At 35.7% G+C, this 19,326-nt stretch overlaps 1 protein-coding gene across 4 annotated transcripts in view; it reads left to right on the top strand.

Annotated features, from left to right (window-relative positions):
• NEDD4 (NEDD4 E3 ubiquitin protein ligase) overlaps positions 1 to 19,326 on the top strand; it is a 115,431-nt gene that overhangs the window by 57,261 nt on the left and 38,844 nt on the right. For all 4 annotated transcript variants that reach the window (XM_004421609.3, XM_087427561.1, XM_087427564.1 and 1 more), the window contains one exon: positions 18,747 to 18,797. In XM_004421609.3, coding sequence (XP_004421666.1) covers positions 18,747 to 18,797 — 51 coding nt within the window. The remainder of the gene's footprint in view (positions 1 to 18,746; positions 18,798 to 19,326) is intronic.

Here is a 19,326-nt window from a genome sequence, read left to right as displayed (position 1 = left end):
TTCATAGCCTACATATTCCACTAACTGGTACCGTAGAATGATGTGTCTGGATAGAGGCTCAGATCAAATTTTCTAAAAAGAAGATTGAATGGGCAAAAGCTTTTAAGGGTCTTTAAACAAAGGCCATTTGATTAGCTTTAAATTTATCATTGTTTAGTAAAATGCCTTCACTCCAGCTTTATGTAAGAACTGCATTCTCAGAGTTGTTCCTGGAGTTGCAAGTAACTGTTTTAGCTAAGAATGACCTTTTGTACCCGAGGCTGAAAGGCTGAACCCTCTTAAAGAGTCGCCGAGCTTAATGGAAACTCAAGTCATCTTCAAAGCAAATGAGTTGAACAAGTATTTATCAGAAATAGAATATGTGCCTGCTGTAAGTGGCAAACATTATTCCTGGCATTGAAGAATTTATAATTTAGATGCGAAAGCAGCATAATCCATTAAAACAATTAACTAGAGTACAATACAGTATAATACATAATAATATCCATATACCTACTTCAGGTAGGTAAACACCTAAACTCTGAGAAATCGAATTGCCTATATAATTTTTAACTAATCTTAATTTTTATCAAGATAACACATGTGCCTGTTTTAAAAGTCAGATGTTATTTCTTTGGAGATTTCCTTTTTGCCTTTTTCTCAGAGTTCTCTCTTCCTCGAATTCCTGTTAGCCAAAGTTTGCACCTTTTGGATTGATCTCATAATTTGCTTTTCTCTCGTCTTTTCTGTTTCTCTGCCTCCTTTTTCTACTTTCTGGAAGATCTCCTCCAAGTTTCCCCTTCTCTTTAACTTTAAAATTTTGGTTATTTTAATTTCTAAAGTTCCGTCTTGTTTTCTGATGATTCCTTACTTTTATTCTTGTTTTATCAATACAGTCTCTTATCTCAGAATATTTTACGTCAGATTTTCTTTTTTTTTAAGTTGTGTTGTGTGTCCTACATTGGCTCTGGTTCCTGTGGGTCACATTGTTGTTATTGTTGTTTGTTTCTCTTTGTTATTGGACATTTTCCTCCAGATGTCTGGTGAACCTTGGCTGTCTGTTCATATTTGAGGGTGAGTCACCGTGAAGTTATCTGGAGGCTCTGAAATTGTGTGGGGCTTTTCATCTGGGCAGCTTCATTGTTGGGAGACCTTTAACTGTCAGTATCTGGAGGTCTTTTCTCAGAGGTCGGTTTGTTTCTCCAGAGAAGAAACTTCCAATGATTGCCGTTATGTTTTATAGCGTGGTTAGCGATAAACTAGGAATGAAGGTGATTTCTTTTTATAGGTTCTGAAACTGAGTTAATTCAGGGTAAACCACACCTTAAAAGTGATACTTACTTACAAATTCTTAAGGTGCTGATGATAATTTAATTAATTTACAGTAAGTGAAGTGCCCGATTTTCATACCTGTTGTCTAAAATACATTGTGTACATTCTAGAAGTGACGATACTCCTACAAAGACTAAATTAGCATTCTTTATAATAGAATATGGTTTCCTTAACATATTTCCCAACTTTTTACATTCTTGGCAATACATTTTAATGTAAATGTGCATGCCTGTCTCTCTGAGAAAGAGAATAGGCCTATTAAAAATGTGTTTGGGTATAGGACAAGAAGGAAGAGGAGACCATAGTGGCCTCCTAATGGAGTGTAAGGTTGGATGCTCCCTGTCACTAGATCTTGAAACCTCAACTGTGATTTTTTTAACTTGGGGAAAATCCTGGTAAATTCTTTTTTGAACTCTTAACCCTATATCTGTAAAAGTTAGAATCAGTTAACATATCGTATTAGATACTACATTTTAGAAAACTCGCTGTGGTAGTGATTATCTCCATATTAGAAATAAGGGAACAAGCTTAGAAAAGTTAAAATGACTTACTCAAGATCATAAACCTAGTAAATGTCAGATTTGGAACAGAACTCAGCTCTATTATGTATTCTAAGCACTTTTCTTCTGTATCAGTAGGTGAGAGGACTTTCATCCTACCCTGCAGTAGGAGGAATCCAAAGGATAAAGCTGCTTGGGGAAAGTTATTCTAGTAAAAATAGCATCCAAAAGAAAAAAAAAAGAATTGTCCAAAGGAAAATTTCCGCTTGGGCTGACTACAATCTGATGAATAACTTTTACACTCTGAAGAACACATAGACCAGATAAGTCCTTTCTTATTGCCATTCTTGAGTGAAAGCTGAGTTCAGGGATTATTATTTAAACACAGTAGTAGAGAACCAGTTTATCTTTCAGATATTTTTTTTCCTATTCCTCTGACTTGTGACCTGACATTTATAATTACTTTGTTCTAATTTATTTTATTGATCAAATAACACAAACTATGTGTTTCTACCTCTTATAACACTATGAATTTGATTCTTACGTTCTTTTTCTTCAAGCACTATGATAACAAAAGTAGAAAGAATAATATAATAAGCCCCCATGTGTGCCTGCAGTGAACCCTCAGTTTCAACAATTATCAACATTTTGTCAATCAGGTCATCCATCTCCTCCTCTCCTTTTTGTTCTGGAATTTTTTTTTTTTAAGTAAATCCCATACATCATATAATTTTACCCGTAAATACTTCAGAGTACATCTGTAATGGATAAGGACTTTTTAAATATATAAAACTACCATGCAGTTAACACACTTAACAAAATTAACAATAGTTCTAAGTGGTTTTAACTGGATCTCTGTCGAAGTCATCTAGGTCGTTTTAGCGTTGACAAAGCTCAGGATGGATACCTCTCCTTTGACTTGTGTCTGTCTAATTCTGCCTCTATTTTATAATGTTCATCTTACTTTGGGGCTGAGCATGTTAATTTTTACCATAGGATTTTCTGTTTCTTTAATCAGATAATTTTTGGTAGTATATTTGTTACCAATTAATTGAGGTTTTCCTTTTGAACCTAAAACTAAGAGATTAGAAGTAGGACTTGGAATTTATCACCTAACTACACCTTACCTAAGCCTTAATCACCACAAATCTGCATTTAGGGTTCAAACATCTGGGATACCTACCTTCCTCATTTCGGGGTAGAGTGAAAATGTACTCTGTAGTGAATTAACTATATTAATTCCTCTTATAGCTTCTCTGAATCTTAATTTCATGTTTATGAAATATGACATTTGTGAAACTTGGCAGAGTTGTTTTGAGGATTTGAAATTTTTTATCTGTTTGGCAGGTAGTTGGTGCTCAATAAAAGGTAGCTATTATTATCTTCCTTATAATATTGTGTGAGAGTATATGAAAGCACATTGTAGACTGTAAAGTGCCATAATATGTAAAATAAGGATAATAATAATAACAGTTACTGTTTTATATGTGTACAAACTGAATCATATATAACTTTAAGAATCCACATTAATAGTTAAGTATTAGGAAATACATAAAAAGAACACATTATTAAAAAGTAGTAAAAAAAATATACAGACTAGAAATCTGGGGAAGCACTTCTTCATAAGACTCTAAATCAAAGATCAAGATATATTTTCAGGGGAGGACAGTTTTCCCAAAGCCCTATTAAAAATTAAAGCACAGTTATTTTTATTTATGCTCAATTTTTATTATGTATATTCTTGGGGACAAAATTATGTCAAGATTATTATGTCCTACAAAAGAAGGACAAAAATAAATAAGAATTATACGTCAAATTAACAGGAGGAGGAGAAAATTAGCAGCTAGAAAGTCCTGTATGCAGGCCACAAGCCATTCCTTATGCAATAATTGGTAGTCCTAAAGAAGGTGACCCTATCATTTTTTTTTTTTTAATCCCTCATTGAAAATATTGACTCATAGAGACACGGTATCTTATTGATCTTATGCCATTGATAGAGTCAGCTTCTAGAGATGGTAGGTTCTTTCTCTTCAGTTTGTAAACTAAAGAATTCCAGATCTCTCAATTGATGTGTTTTTTTTTTTTAATATACTATTTTTTAGAGCAGTTGTAGGTCCCCAGCAGTATTGAGCAGAAGGCAGAGATTTCCTTCGTACTTCCTACCCTAACACGTGCAGCCTTCTCCATTATCAACATCCCCCACCAGAGTGGTACATTTGTTACAATTAATGAACTTACATTGATATATCATTATTACCCAGAGTCCAAATAGGGTTCACTCTTGGTGGTGTATATTCTGTGGGTTTGGACAAATTTATAATGACATATCTACCACTACACTACCATGCAGAGTAGTTTCACTGCCCTAAACATCCTTTGTGCTCCACCTATTCATCCTTCCCCTCCACTTACTCCTGGCAACTACCGATTTTTCTACTGTCTCCATAGTTTTGCATTGTCCAGAATGTCATATAATTGAAATCATATAGTATGTGGCCTTTTCAGATTGGCTTCTTTCACGTAGTACTATGCAGTTAAATTTCCTCCATATCTTTTCATGGCTTGATAACTCTTTTTTTTAAAGTGCTGAATAATATTCCATTGTCTGGATGTACTACAGTTTATTTATCCATTCACCCTCTGAAGGACATCTTGGTTGCTTCCAAGTTTTGACAGTTGTGACTAGAGCTGCCATAAATGTATGTTTGCCAGGTTTTGTGCAGACAGAAGTTTTCAACTCCTTTGCATAGATACCAAGGAATGCATTGCTGGATCATATGGTAAAAGTAAGTTTAGTTTTGTAAGAAACCACCCAACTGTCTTCCAAAGCAGCTATACTATTTTGCAATTCCACGAGCAATGAAGGAGAGTTCCTGTTGCTCCACATCCTTACCAGCATTTGGTGTTGTCAGTGTTCTGGATTTTGGTCATTCAAATGTGTGTAGTGGTATCTCATTTTAATTTGCATTTCTCTGATGACGTAAGATGTGGAACATCTTTTCATATGCTTATATGTCATCTGTATATCTTCTTAGGTTAAGTGTCCGAGGTCTTTGGCCCATTTTTTAGTTGGGTTATTTGTTTTCTTACTGTTGAGTTTAAAGAGTTCTTTGTATATTTTGGATAACTGTTCTTTCTCAGATATATCTTTTGTAAATATTTTCTCCCAATCTGTGGCCTGTGTTTGCATTCTCTTGACAGTGTCTTTTGCATTTATATTCATTACAAAATGATCACCACAATAAGTCTAGTTACTAGCTGTTAGGAATTTTTTTAATCTTCTAAATTAAATTTTGATATTACCCTTGAGTATCATTTGTAAATTTTATCAGACAGGTGCTAAAACTGCTGAAATATATTATACTGATAGAAGCCAGTCAAATCTGTTTATTTAATACATGTAACCTAAGTTTTCCCAAGCATCACCAGACTGCAGGTACCACTGGAGACAAAATAACAATTATAACCCATGTTTCACTGACAGCTCTTCTCTTCTGCTCACAAAAGATCCCAGGCAGCTATAAAGTGCTCTTCTGTATTTCTGGGGTTCCCAAGAGATGGCTCCCATGCACTCTGAAACAAATCTAGTCCTGTTGAGCATTGCTACTGTATTTCCAGGCATTGTCACTTTTGGGTACTGCTGCATCCCACTGGACTGCAGTTCTTCCTTCTTTCCTTTGGATGACTTCTTTCCGAGGAGCATCCTTAAAAAGCTTAACTCAACCTTTCCTTAGGTATGATGAGCCAACCTAGTTGAAACAGACAAAAACAGGAGTCATGGAGCCAGCCCTGATGGCCTACTCGTTCAAGTTCGGTGCTTTCACCACTTCAGCATCTCGGGTTCGTTTCCCAGTCACGGAACCCCACCACCCATCTGTCAGTTGCCATGCTGTGGCAGCAGCTCACATAGAACATCTAGAAGGACTTAAACTAGGATGTACAGCCATGCACTGGGGCTTTGGAGAGGGAGAAAAGAAAAAAGAGGAAGGTTGGCAACAGATGTCAGCTCAGGGCGAATCTTTCCCTGCAAAAAAAAAGAAAAGAAACAACAGAGTCATGATTCTGAATACAGTATGGTGGGGGAAGCAGTCAGCTCTGGGGACATGTCTGAATCCCAGGGCAAGAACTAAAAATAAAATCCTAAAACCAAAAAGTACTGTTTTACTAAAAAATTTTCTAGAACTCCACTAGTACAGTGGCCGGTAACCACATGTGGTTATTGAGATTTAAATTAATTTAAATTAAACCGCATTTAAAATTCTGAACCTCACTTGCAGTAGACGCATTTCAAATGCTCAATAGCCACATGTGATTAGTAGCTATTGCATTGGACAGCACAGATATAGAACATTTCCATTGTTGCAGAAGGTTCTATTGGACAGGGTTCCTCCAGAACATTACATTTGGAGCTACAAAGCGTTGATACTCGTGTAACTTGGACAATGCTCCAGTGTATTGAAGAAGGTACCTAAAACTACAGTGCTTAGTAGTAGCTGTGGTGGCTGACGGAGAGGAGCCACATCCCGATGGCCTTATTTTTCTCCACTGCTACCTGCCTTGCTGTTTAAGCAAGAAAAATTGGTTTTAAAGGAATCCATTGAGTTCTTATTTTCTTAAACAACAGTAACTCAAATCCTTTTTTTCCCCCCTCTTTTCATTGATACATTATATTATTCAATAAAAATTATAAGTTTTCAACTCTGGGAGAAACTTTAAAAACTGTTCGTAGGGGGCCGGCTCTGTGGCTTAGCGGTTAAGCGTGCATGCTCCGCTACTGGCCGCCCAGGTTCAGATCCCGGGCACGCACTGATGCACTGCTTCTCCGGCTGTGCTGAGGTGGTGTCCCACATACAGCAAGTAGAAGGATGTGCAGCTATGACATACAACTATCTACTGGGGCTTTGGGGAAAAAAAGGAGGAGGATTGGCAATAGATGTTAGTTCAGAGCCAGTCTTCCTCAGCAAAAAGAGGAGGATTGGCATGGATGTTAGCTCAGGGCTGATCTTCCTCACAAAAAAAAAAAAAAAACTGTTTCTAGATCAGCTAAACTTACATTTGATCAGATAACCAGGTAATCAAATTATAAGAATCTCAGTTTCTACTTCTGAAATATTTTTTTAAAAACTGAGAAAAGATTATTCATTTTAAGAAGTAAAAATTGTTAGAGAAAACATTTCATTCTACCACTACATAAGTAGTCTTGTACCAAAGTTTACCAAAAAAAAAGAAAGAAAAAAAGAAGAAGAAAAACCACTTTGGGAATCTTTTGGTAGTTAATTATTTTCTTTGTTGTTTAGAGGTATTCTTTGGCTGGTCCCTTCAGGTCTTCTCCCAGTGTGTTCGTTGTACTGACAATAAATCTTTGAATGTCTTCGTGAGTCGCTGTGCTCCACTTGTGCTTAATACTGTTTGTTGATGATTAGGGAAAATAGTACCAAAACTCCAACAGGCAGATTTTGCTTTTTAAATGTCATTTGTTGTGAAATACAAAAGAGTGGAAGACATCATCCCAACTTTTGATGGGGCAGACTAAGCAAGGAAGACAACGAACATATATAAAATGGTTTGAAATTAGTTAAAGAAGGATCAGCGAGTTGAAATGATTGTAGCTTCAAGGCTGCTTGCCCATGAATGAAGGGAGTCTGCAGGAGGAACACCTCGTTAAAGTAGTCTGCAGACTGAAAACTGAAAACTCCTGAATTCTCAACAGCGTTCTCCTGACCCACTAATGCTAACTGCTATTTCATACTCTGAAGAAACATATTCAGTTTGAAGTCCAGTGGTTTATAAATTTCAGATTCAGTTACCTTTAAAGATGGTTAAACTGGAATCTGGAGCCATTAATCCACCAATTAACCTAAGAATGAGCTAAATAATGACTTCCTACTACGTGCAAGGCATTGCTAGGCCCTGCACAATGTGGTAAAACTTAGGAATTATTTTTAACCTTACCTTTAAACGTTGTTTAAACATTCTTAGATTATATTTAAACTAATAAATGGGGTGGTTTTATCTGAATCTAAGTTTACATGAGCTGTGGATTTCACCTCTCACAGATGTATTTTTTTAATTTGGGGGTAGTATCAGTAGCAAATCAGGATTGTAATCTCATGTGATTTGAATAATAGAGATTCATGCAAAATATTCTGTCAGACTTTACCAAGTATGTGCAGATTCCAAGTGGTGGATTCCCTCTGCCAAGGATGGGAGGGTGGTTCGTGGTCACCAGAGGGCAGAAAAGGTCAGGAACAGATGGGGAAGGCTGGGGAGAAGTGTAGGGAAAGTGTTGTGCCCCCTTTTCATAAGGAAGACAACTTCTCACAGCTCAGGAAAATACAGTACAGTGTCTGGAGCAGGAAAGCCAGTAAATGATCTGGGAACATAGCCATAGTCAAAGCAGTGAGAAACATGGGAGGGAATCAATAAACCAGTCAGGAGCCCAAACATTACCAGGTTGTTACACTCGTGGCAGAAAACTCAATTCAAGTCCAGGTTGAAGAAGGCAGTCAGATTGCAGGGAGTCATTTAACCCTTTTGATTATTTAGCCGTTTTGATTATTGCTCCAGCTCTGTTCAACATACTGACCTTCTTGAAATGGGCAAGCAGGACTTGTGTCTCCTGCCTGAATAGGCAAGGGAAGTCTGATACCCTCTTCTTTTGATTTTGTAGCATTTCCTGTCACATTGCTGATTTGGTTTCATAATGCTAGAACTGTTACTATTTTCTTCCTGGTCGATTCTCTCCACATCATAGATTACTTCTTCAGGTCTAAATAGCTAGTTTTTACAAAGGAGGAATTAATTGATAAAAAGATGATATAGTACAATTTTCTAGTGAGTCAGGCCATTTCAGTTTTTTTAATACTACTTAATAAAGTAGAATTTATCTCTAGGTATTAAATACCTAAAAAGGCAAGGTACATTAGAATATAACAAAGAGTAAAAGTTTTCCTTAACCACTATCCTATATACATCCATAGAATTCTGTACTTTACAGTTTTTGCACACGCTTTAATTATATGTGCATGTTTGTCAACTGCGCAAGACTGTATGCTCCATGATATCAGGAACATTCTCCCACACTTAGCACGGAGCTCGGCTATAGAAGCCAATCGCTAACATTTGTTACCCTCATGGAATTTATAGTCTAGTTGGAGTAGAAGACAACTATAATACAGATGTTAAAACAGACACAAGGTGAAGTAGAATTACAGAGGAGGAAATTAGCAATTTAGTCTAATCAAGAAAATTTTCATTAAAATGGCGTTGAGTTGGACCTCGTAAGTAGACAGGCAGAGATGAAAAAGAAGCTTTCTAGGAAGCAGAAGTGAGTTTGAGAGGGCAAAATACAGGATTTGTTCAGTAGAAGCATAGTACTCTATTGGGGAGGCTTATATTAATAGAGAAGGCTGCAAACTAGACTGGAAAAACAAATGTAGAGGGCTTAGAATCCCATGCTAAGGAATGTATAGTTGTTCCTCTGGACCAATATTTTTTTAAATTTGTTCCTCGATAGTCTGTAAGATACATCATATAAAACCCATCCCACTGACAAGTTTGTATAATGCCACATGCTGTATTTTTTGGAATGTCACAATGCACACTAGTAAAGTTAAGTTCCTAAACTTTTCCTACTAGAGATAAACTTTTGAACTTCATTTAACCAAATGTTTCCCAATTATGGTGGCCACCTTTGAACTCTTAGTATCCAGTGGATCTATTATTCCTCAGAACACACTTGGGAAATGATGTTTATGCAATAGCAAGTCTTCAGAGGTTTTGAAAAGAGGATTGCCATAATTAGAAAATGTTTTTATTTTTACAATTTAAGCTAGAAAGAAATGCAAATACATAGATACCTGACTCCTTTTGCATCTTTTAGAGGGATTCTTTGTGGTGTTATGTTTAACTGTCTTAATTTACATTAAAAACTACCAAGTCCATTTGGAAGTAGGATAAAAATAGATAAATATAGATGTTATGCTCATTCATCTTCAGCTGGTTATCAATCATTGTCTACTATTCCTGGTTTTCTCCAAGAATTGAATAGAGATGTGGTTCTCCAGGCGTGACTACTGAATCAGCTGTGTATCAGTTGAGAACTTGTAAGAACTGCAGATTCTCAGGCCCCACCCTAGACCTAACTGAATCAGAAATTCTGGGAGTGGGGCCCAGTGACGTGTCTTAAAGAAGCCCTCGAGGCAATTCTGACGCGCACTGTAGTTTGAAAACCACTTGAATGGACTAATGACGTGAATCTTTCGAAACTCTAGATTAGATCAGGAGCAGAAGCCTATAGACTACTTCCTCAGCTGCCACAGCTTCCGTTTGCCCATTTTAAAGTGATGATTTTAGTTCATCTTCTCACAGTTGTTTTTAAATTAAATATCTGAGATTTTACCCAGTTCTTTGGTTTCTTAGAATTAAGGTCACTATATCTTTCTCAACAGTGGCAGCCATTCCTAAATTAGTTTCTCGTTTAGACTACAGATATAATTCTCCCAGAGAATATTAGCTTCATCTCTTCAAAAGTTTACCTTTTTCTTTCCCTGGTAGCTTGGCAGACATTCTTAGACAAAAAAAGTAGTATCATAATTTAGTGGTGCTCAGAAGAGTGAGTCTCTGTGTCGTTTTATTTTTAATCAAGAATGAATACTTTCTCTCTGAAAGGAAGAGCCTTATATCCCTTTTATCAGTTATCTAGCTGTGGGTATTTCATGGGTAAATTAGAACGTTATACATTTAGTCCTCTTGTTATTTCCCTTTGTTTAGAAATATAAATTTGAAACAGTGGGAAAAATTGATGAGGGTGGAGGAAAGTTGTAATAAATGCAAAACTTTCTTCTCACCTTTTCTAGTGCTCTGGTTTAGGGGCATACAATATAAATGGCTTCTAAAAGTGTATTGGATCTATTAAATTTTAATTTTGGAAACAGTTATAAAATCCTATTCATGTTTGATACAACACAACCTATTCCTATTACGATTCCTGTTATTCCTTGTTTACTTCAGATTCCTTCTCTTCTGTGGCATATTTAAAAATGGTTTATATTTGAAAATCTTCACAGTAAATTATAAAGTAAACTTTAAAGCATAGAAGAACTTGTCAAGGTAAATCTTCAGTTTTCACAAGTCTGTGATGATTATAAAGTGGAGACCTCCAAAGAAACTGAAATTCAGAGGAGGATAACTCAAACTGAAACTGGCTTCAACAGGGATTTTTCCTGACTCCCTCCCCATCCCCGTCTATTAGGTAAAAATCCCTTTAAAAATGTGAGGCTGGCTAAGGGCTGTAGAACACATGTACCCGCATTTTCAAGCAGTACGAAAGAACAAGTACAGTTTGTGTCTCACAGTTAAATCTCCCAGACAGGCTGGCTGGCCGAGCAAGTCACAAGCTCAGGGCGTTGAATGTCTGCTTTAAGAGAGGACATCCAGTTTCCATAGCGCTGTGATTTTACAGCATAGATCAGATTATACTGTTTGTTTAGCTAACACCATTTTCGCCTTTACATAGGAAAAAGATTGAATCAATAAATCTTGAACTTCTAGAAAAATGTTTAAAATCAGCAGGTCATGGTATAAAGTGAGTCAGTATGTAAGTAGGAAGGTAGAAGCTATGCAAATACAATTTTACTTAAGATTTGCATACGTTAGAAAATAGTTAAGCTAAATTTAGAGTAATTTTCATAATCCTTTTTTCTTCTTATAATATCTAGGATGTAATATGGATTTTTGAGAGGAAGATGTTGATTAAAAATAAAAGTTTCTATAAAATTTTGGAAACAGAAAATATATGGTTCCTTAGTTTAAAAAATACTATAAATGGATCCATTCATGTAAGTTCTGCTTATTTTTCTCAGAGATCCACATGTGCTAATATCCTCTGTGTCAAAATATTGACTTTTCATGTGTTCCATTCAAGAAAACATTTAACTTCTTAACGTATAAATAGTAGAATGAGTTTAAATTCTACTTGATACAAACAGGTTTTTAGATAATTTCACTTTTAGTGCTCCAGCTTTGGAGCTTTTAACTCGTTTTTTATGATCTCTGAAATATCTCTTAATCCCTTGACTTCATTTAAATAATACGATTAACAATGCCTTGAACATTTTTTATAGCTATGAATTTATTGTTTCTTTTTTTTACTGCTTGCCTCAATTCATTTTTTCAGAATTAGTGATCTATACAGAAGAATCATGACGTTTGCACGTATGGTGCTGAGTAAGATATTAATTCAGCTGTAGACTTCTTGATCTTGAATTTTCGATCCTGATCTTATCTTTGAAAACTTATTTGTGCTTTTTGGCACTATTTGTGCTTTTTAGGACACTATTTCCTTCTGTAACATTCAATCAGTCATTAAGACCTGTTTCCATTTCAGATTAGTTTAAATTATTTACAGTGGCCTTTATTATTACACAAAATAAAAATTATCTTGGATATATATGCAAAATGATAAATACAAGATTATTTATTGAGGCATTGTTTGTAATGGCAGAAGACTGGGAACAATCTAAATGTCTGTCAATAGGGAACTAGTTGAATAAATTTCGGTATTCCATACACTGGCATACTATTCAGCTGTTAAAGAGGGAAGTCACCTCTTTGTGGACTGATACTAGACAACGTCCCAGAGATATTGTTGAAGGGGAACAAGTGAGATGCATAACAGTATGTCAAAGAAAACTCTGAAGGAATACCCAAACGAAAAAATGACAGCTGTTGCCTCTGGGAAGGACAGATGTGGAGTTACAGAGCTGGAGGCTAGGGACCTTTTTTTCCTTTTAATTTTGTGCCCTATGTATGAGTTACCTTTTTTTAAAATTACTTTAAAAAATCACCTTAATTAGAAAAGTGGTAAATAGCTAAGTCTGAAAACTGAAACTAGACTATAATCAACGTTCATGTATAAAATTCACTTTTACTGATTAAAAAGCTTGATGAAAATTAAAAATTGGATGTTACAGCAGAAAACTTTGCTATGTTGTTTGGCTCTGGTTATGAGGAAGTGATTCTTTCTTTAATAGTTTGCTTTATACGGTAGATTTACCCTGGGAAATTATTTGTAATTCAGATTTAATGGAAAATCTTTTTAAACCCAAGTATTCTTCAAAGCTATGACACTTGAACTTATCTGTTTTTGAAATTCTGATTTTTTGTAACATTGGATTCTCTTAAAGAAGAACATTCAGCCCCTGTTCACCCTAATCAAAGTTACTATTTGTCCTCCTAAACTTAGAGCCATCTATAGTTCTAATTGAAGTATTACAAACACAGCAATTTGGATTTTTCTCTTTTCATATTCTAAAAATTCTTTTAAGAAACTGAAATTCATATCTGTAAAATATTAGAGAAATTATTATTTACTGACTAAACGGTACCTGCTACTGATGATCCTGCTTAAAATCACCTGCTGTTCTAAATTCTTTCTCAGATTTTCAGGCATTCTTAAATTACTTATATTCTACCAAATGCAAATTTGCTCTATGAACTAAGCTGCATGCAGTTCAAATATAGGAAATAACTCTTGCAAAGAAATGCTTGATATTCAGAATTTGGAACAATTGGTTGGCTAGGGAAACATTAATGAACATCACAGACTGACTTGCCTTCATAGGAATGAATTTAGACTATTACTTTTTCTTTGTAAGTGGAAAAAGAACCTCTAATTGTCCTATATTTATAGCAACCATATGTCCCAGACTTTCCAGGGTAGTTCCCAGTTTCATATTCTCCATCTCCTCAGACCATACATATTGATTTTTAGTTTGGAAAATTTGTTCGTTCTTATAATGTTAGAAGTATAGTTCTTTGAGATTGTTTCATTTTAAGTAGAAAATTTCAGATCACTTGTTTTAAAGAAGGAAGATGTAAGGAAGACGTATTACAAGAAAATTTTTAAATGCATTTTCCCTGGAGACAGGAAATTTTTATTATGTAGGATTTTTGCTCTATGCTTTTGTTGACAAATTGCAATCAATGAAGAAGGAATATGGAGCAATATATGAGATGCGATGTTTTCTTTCTGTGCCATAGTGACCAAGCACTGCCTCTGCGGTGGAGACTGAATCCCTAGGGAAGATTTATAAGTTAAGAGGTTTCAAAAAATAAGGAGCACAATCAGCAATTGAAAAGATGTTCAACATCATTGGCCATCAGGGAAAAGCAAACAAAACCACAATGAGATACCACTTCACACCCCCTAAGAGGGCTATATCAAAAAGATAGATAATAATAAGTGTTGGCAAGGATATGGAGAAATTGAAACCCTCATACAGTGCTGGTGGGAATGTAAAATGGTACAGCCACTTTGCAAAGTCTGACAGTTCCTCTGAAGGTTAAACAGAGTTACCATGACCCAGCAATTCTACTCCTAAGTATATACCCTAGAGAAATGAAAACATATGTCAGCAGAAAAACTTGTACTTGAATGCTCATAGCAGCGTTATATATAACAGCCCAAAAATGAAAACAACCCAAATGTCAATCAGCTGATAAATGGACACATAAAATGTGGTATAGCCATACAATGTAATATTCAGTAATAAAAAAGGACTGAAGGGGCCAGCCCTGTGGCATAGTGGTTAAGTTCGGCGTGCTCTGCTTCAGCGGCCCGGGTTCTCGGGTTCAGATCCTGGGCAGGGACCTACACCACTTGTCAGCCATGCTATGGTGGTGACCCACATACAAAATAGAGTAAGACTGGCACAGATGTTAGCTCAGGGCTAATCTTCTTCAAGCAAAAAAAGAGGAAGATTGGCAACAGGTGTTAGCTCAGGGCTAATCTTCCTCAGCAAAAAAAAAAAAAGGACTAAAGTACTGGTATTTACTACAACCTTGAATGAACCTTGAAAACATTATGGTAAGTGAAAGAAGCCAATCATAAAGAACCACATATTATATGATTGCATTTATATGAAATGTCCAGAATAGTTAAATCCATACAAATAGAAAATAGATTAGTGGTTGCCTAGGGCTGAGGAGAGGGGGAAAATGGGAAGTGACTGCTAATGAGTATGGGTTTTCTTTTTGGGGTGATGAAATGTTCTAAAATGGATTGTATACTTTAAGTGGGTGAATTGTATACTTTGTGAATTATATCTCAGTAAAGCTGTTATTTAAAAAAAGAGGAGAGTCTTGCTCACTGTTTGAGACATTCTGTTTTATACCTTCTTTAGCAGTGGTTCTCAGCGAGGGTCAGTTTTGCCACCCAAGAGACATTTGGCAGTGCCAGGAGACATTTTGGGTTGCCACAACTGGAGGAGAAGTGCTACTGGCATCTAGTGGGTAGAGGCCAGGGATGTTGCCAAACATCCTTCAATGCTCTAGACAGCTCCCATAATAACAAAAAATTATCTGGCTCAGATTGTCAGTAGTGCCCAAGTTGAGAAACCCTGTTGTATACCTGTATTACTCTAGAGATAATCGACCACAGCCATGTTTTTGAAGCACTGCAAGGTCATGAATCATCAAACAGATATTCAGTGTATTCAGTTTACTAAGGGCAAGGCTATTCAATAAGACTGAGCCAAAAGAAAATATTTTATTTCTCTATCTGGTTAAGCCCAAACCTAAATTAGATAATCCAGTTAACCAAAATATTTTATTCCTCTGTTGTTCTGGTTGAGATTTTACTATACTTTCTTGTATTTTACTTCCTTATAGCTTCTTAAAGATCATATTTATGGAGTATAAAATATACTTGTGATAAAAACCAGAATAAGGAAACATACCAAAGCACAGGCCTTGAAGGTATAATTAAAAACTAACTTGTCCATTTCAAAAATTATCACCAACTTATGTTCTAGAATAGGACTATGGCCCTAAACTAAGGTGATTTGCTAGGTTTCAGTCTCCAGCCATACTCCCTTTATTGTATGTAACTGTTTGAAATGTCCACAGACTGGTCCAGAGGAAAGGGAGCAAGAGTTCTGTTATAGAATCTGGCATTTCAAATGTAGCAGTAGCTAACGTTTATTGAATGCTCACTGTATGCTGGGTATTACTCAAAGCACTTTATGTATATTATCTCATTTAATTCTCACAAAACCTTGTTATTCTTATTCTTCTGGACATATCCTCTTCTAGCTATCCATCTTCCTGCTCCAGTATGCACTATTTGTTCTGTAGGTCTTATATTACTGTTATTCTGAGTGTTCCCTTCCCCATCATTCTGGGAATCCTCTTGGCTTCTCTCCTGTCTTGAATCCTCTGCATCTTTTCTTACCGTGGTGTTCTCCCTCATTTGGTGAAGTATGTCCTCCATTACCTTCCTAAGAACACCAATGTCTGAAAATGTCTTTATTCTACCTTCATTATTGAAAAAGATAGTTTGGCTGGGTATAGAATTCTATGTAGGAAGTATTTTTTGTCTCATGATTTTGGAGGCCATATTCTCTTGTCTTTCAGTTTTGTGTATGATCTGTTTTGTGTTTCTCACAGCTTTCAGAATTTATCTCTGCTGCTCTGAAATGTCACAGTGATGTACCTTGCTGTGACTCTTTTCTTCATGCCTACTACTCAGTGGGGCCTTTCACTTTCAAAATTCATTTCTTTAAATTCAAGGAAAGTTTCTTAAAATGCTTCTTTGATAATTTCCTTTCTTTTCGTTTTTCTTTCTGGAATGCCTATTATTTAGATGTTGATTTTTAAAATTTATCCTGTAATTTCCTTATTTTGGGAATCCTATAGTCTTTTCTTTTGTCTTTTAGTTCTACTTCCTGAGAAATTTCTTTAACTCTGTCTTCCAACTCTATCTTAAACTTTTTATTTCAGTTATATTTTTAATTTCCAAAAGCTCTTTCTTATTCTCTAATTGCTTCTTTTTTTATAGCCTCCTATTTTGTTTGACAGATGTTTCATCTCTTATCTCTAAGAATATTAATTATAGTTTTTCTGAAATATTTTTTCTGCAGTCTGACTTGATTCTTATTTATCCAACTCCCTTCTTGCTGTTTCTTGGGCTAGGTCTCTGTTTTTCATGTTATAGACTTTCCTCAAATATTTAGTGGTCCTTAACTGTCCATAATGTATAAGATTCTGGTGTTTATTGCCTCCTGATATGATGCACTGAGAAGAGCACCAACATTGCTTCTATAGTATTCTTGCAAAAAAAAGTGCATAACCTAAATTCAACCATGAAGAAACATTAGACAAACTCAAATTGAGGGATATTCCATACCTAGCCAATATTCTTCAAAAATGTCAAGATTATGAAAGACAAAGACTGAGATACTTTCCAGATTAAAAGAAACTAGGGAGACATGACAACTAAATGCAACATGTGATGCTGAATTGGACCCTGAACCAAAATTAGTGGGACAGTTAGCAAAAGTTGAGTAAGGTCTATAGGTTAGTTAATAGTATTCCTGATTTTGATCATTGTGCTGTGTTTATGTAAGACGTTAATGTTTGGGGAAGATGGCTGCTTTTTCTGCAAATGTTTTTCTTCCCTATATTCATTCATTCCCTTTCTCTCTCTCTGTCCCTCCCTTCTCTCTTTCTGGGACTCCAGGTACACATGTATTAGACTGCTTGCTATTTTTCCACAAGTTCTCTTTATTTTTCATATTAGATAAATTCTATTGATATATCTTCAGGTTCACAGAGTATTTCTCCAGTCATCTTCAATCATATGTTAAGCCCCTCCACTGATCTTTAACTCAGATATTATATTTTTCAGTTCTAAAATACACATTTGATTCATTTTCAAAGTTTCCATTTCACTGCTGAGATTTGCCATACATCATTCATTATGACCTTATTTTCCTTTTAAGACCTTAAACATCTTTATAATAGCTGCTTTAATTTCCCTGTTTGCTAATTCCAAGATCTAGCTCATCTTGGGGTCAGTTGCTATTAATTACATATATTTTGATACTGGGTCATATTTCTTCGCATGTTTAATAATTGTTTAGTGTATACTGGACAAATATGTGTTGTACATGATGGAGACAATGAATTTTATCTTTCACTCAAGAATATTGGTTTTTTTTTTTTTGTTTTGGTGAAGGAGATTGGCCCTGAGCTAACATCGTTGCCAGTCCTTCTCTTTTTGTTTGAGGAAGATTGGCCCTGAGCTAACATCTGTGCCAGTCTTCCTCTACTTTGTATGTGGGTCACCATCACAGCATGGCTTGGTGAGTGGTATAGGTCTGTGCCCGGGATCTGAACCCGTGAACCTGGGCCACCGAAGCGGAGTGTGCCAAACTTAACCACTACGCCACTGGGCCAGCCCCTGAAGAGTACTGATTTTTGTTCTAGCAAGTTGTTAATTTAGCTGAACTCCAAATGCTATTTTCCCTTAGGTGGACATCAACTGAAATCTATGCTCAGTCTTTTCAGTCTTCCAACTGTTGCCTTTCACATATGCAGTTCAGGGATAAGCTAGGAATTTGGTTAGAGTTTATTTATAGATTTGGAGGGACTCTTGTGGCTTCTTCCTTTCAGGCATTGTCCCTCTCACTTTCTATTTATGCTGCTAACCTCAGACTAGGTCTTTTGACTCCTCAAATGAGTAAGATTTCAGATTTCTGCTTAAGTTCTATTCCTTCCACCATATAAATTGTGGAGTACTACCAGGTGAGAAGCCATATAAATATGAATCCTACCCAGTACACTTCCTTCTTTCAAGGATTGACTCCCCTCCAGTTTCTGCTTGCTTTTGGTCACTTTATGGTGCTTTCAAATAGTTGTTTTTACATATTTTTCAGAATTTATAATTATTTTCTGCAAAAGAATCAATCTAATATACTCTATTCTGCCATTACTAGAAGTTGTACCATGTTACCTTTTATTTTCCATTGATATCGCATAGGGTTAAACAAAAAAAAAAACTGCATTTTTTGTGAATGATGGCAATAGCTCATCAAAAACTTCTAAAAGGATGGAGCATATTACTAATCTTAATTTTTCTTCTTTCCCTTGTAGACAAGAGATGATTTCCTAGGTCAAGTGGATGTTCCTCTTTATCCGTTACCGGTTGGTATAGATGTTCATGATTTTACTTTTTGTGTTTATTCTTTTTAATTTAATAAATACCTTCAAATACACAGCATAGATAATGTAAATATCTGACTTATAAAATATATTCTGTTGTTATTTCTTGAGCATATTTTTTTCTGACAACGCATCTCAGTTTTCCATTTTAATTTTTTCTTCACAATTCCCTTCACATGAACTCCAGTGAGAAACAGAGCCACTGAAGTTTATTGACATCATGAAAGCATTGTTTGAGGAAAATCAGTTGGGAAATATTCTACTGAATAACTAGAATGGGGAGAGCCTAGGTTTACCAAAGGAAACTAATATAGTTTATAACAATATAGGCATGAAACTGAAGCTGGAACAAGCATATAGCGGTGGAGGAAAACGGGCTCGGGAAGCATTTCATAATACAACAGTATTGGACCACATTTCTGACACGGAGGTTGAAAAAAAAACTAAGCAGAAAGTAAGGATAATACAGGTTGAACTTGGGAGATAAGGGTGGACTCTCAAGTAGAAAAGT

The sequence above is a fragment of the Ceratotherium simum genome, chromosome 3 (assembly GCF_057802395.1).
Source record: "Ceratotherium simum simum isolate JZ-2026a chromosome 3, ASM5780239v1, whole genome shotgun sequence".
Taxonomy (NCBI): domain Eukaryota; kingdom Metazoa; phylum Chordata; class Mammalia; order Perissodactyla; family Rhinocerotidae; genus Ceratotherium; species Ceratotherium simum.
The sequence above is the reverse complement of the archived record's forward strand: the minus strand, read 5'-3'. Positions and strand labels throughout refer to the sequence as shown.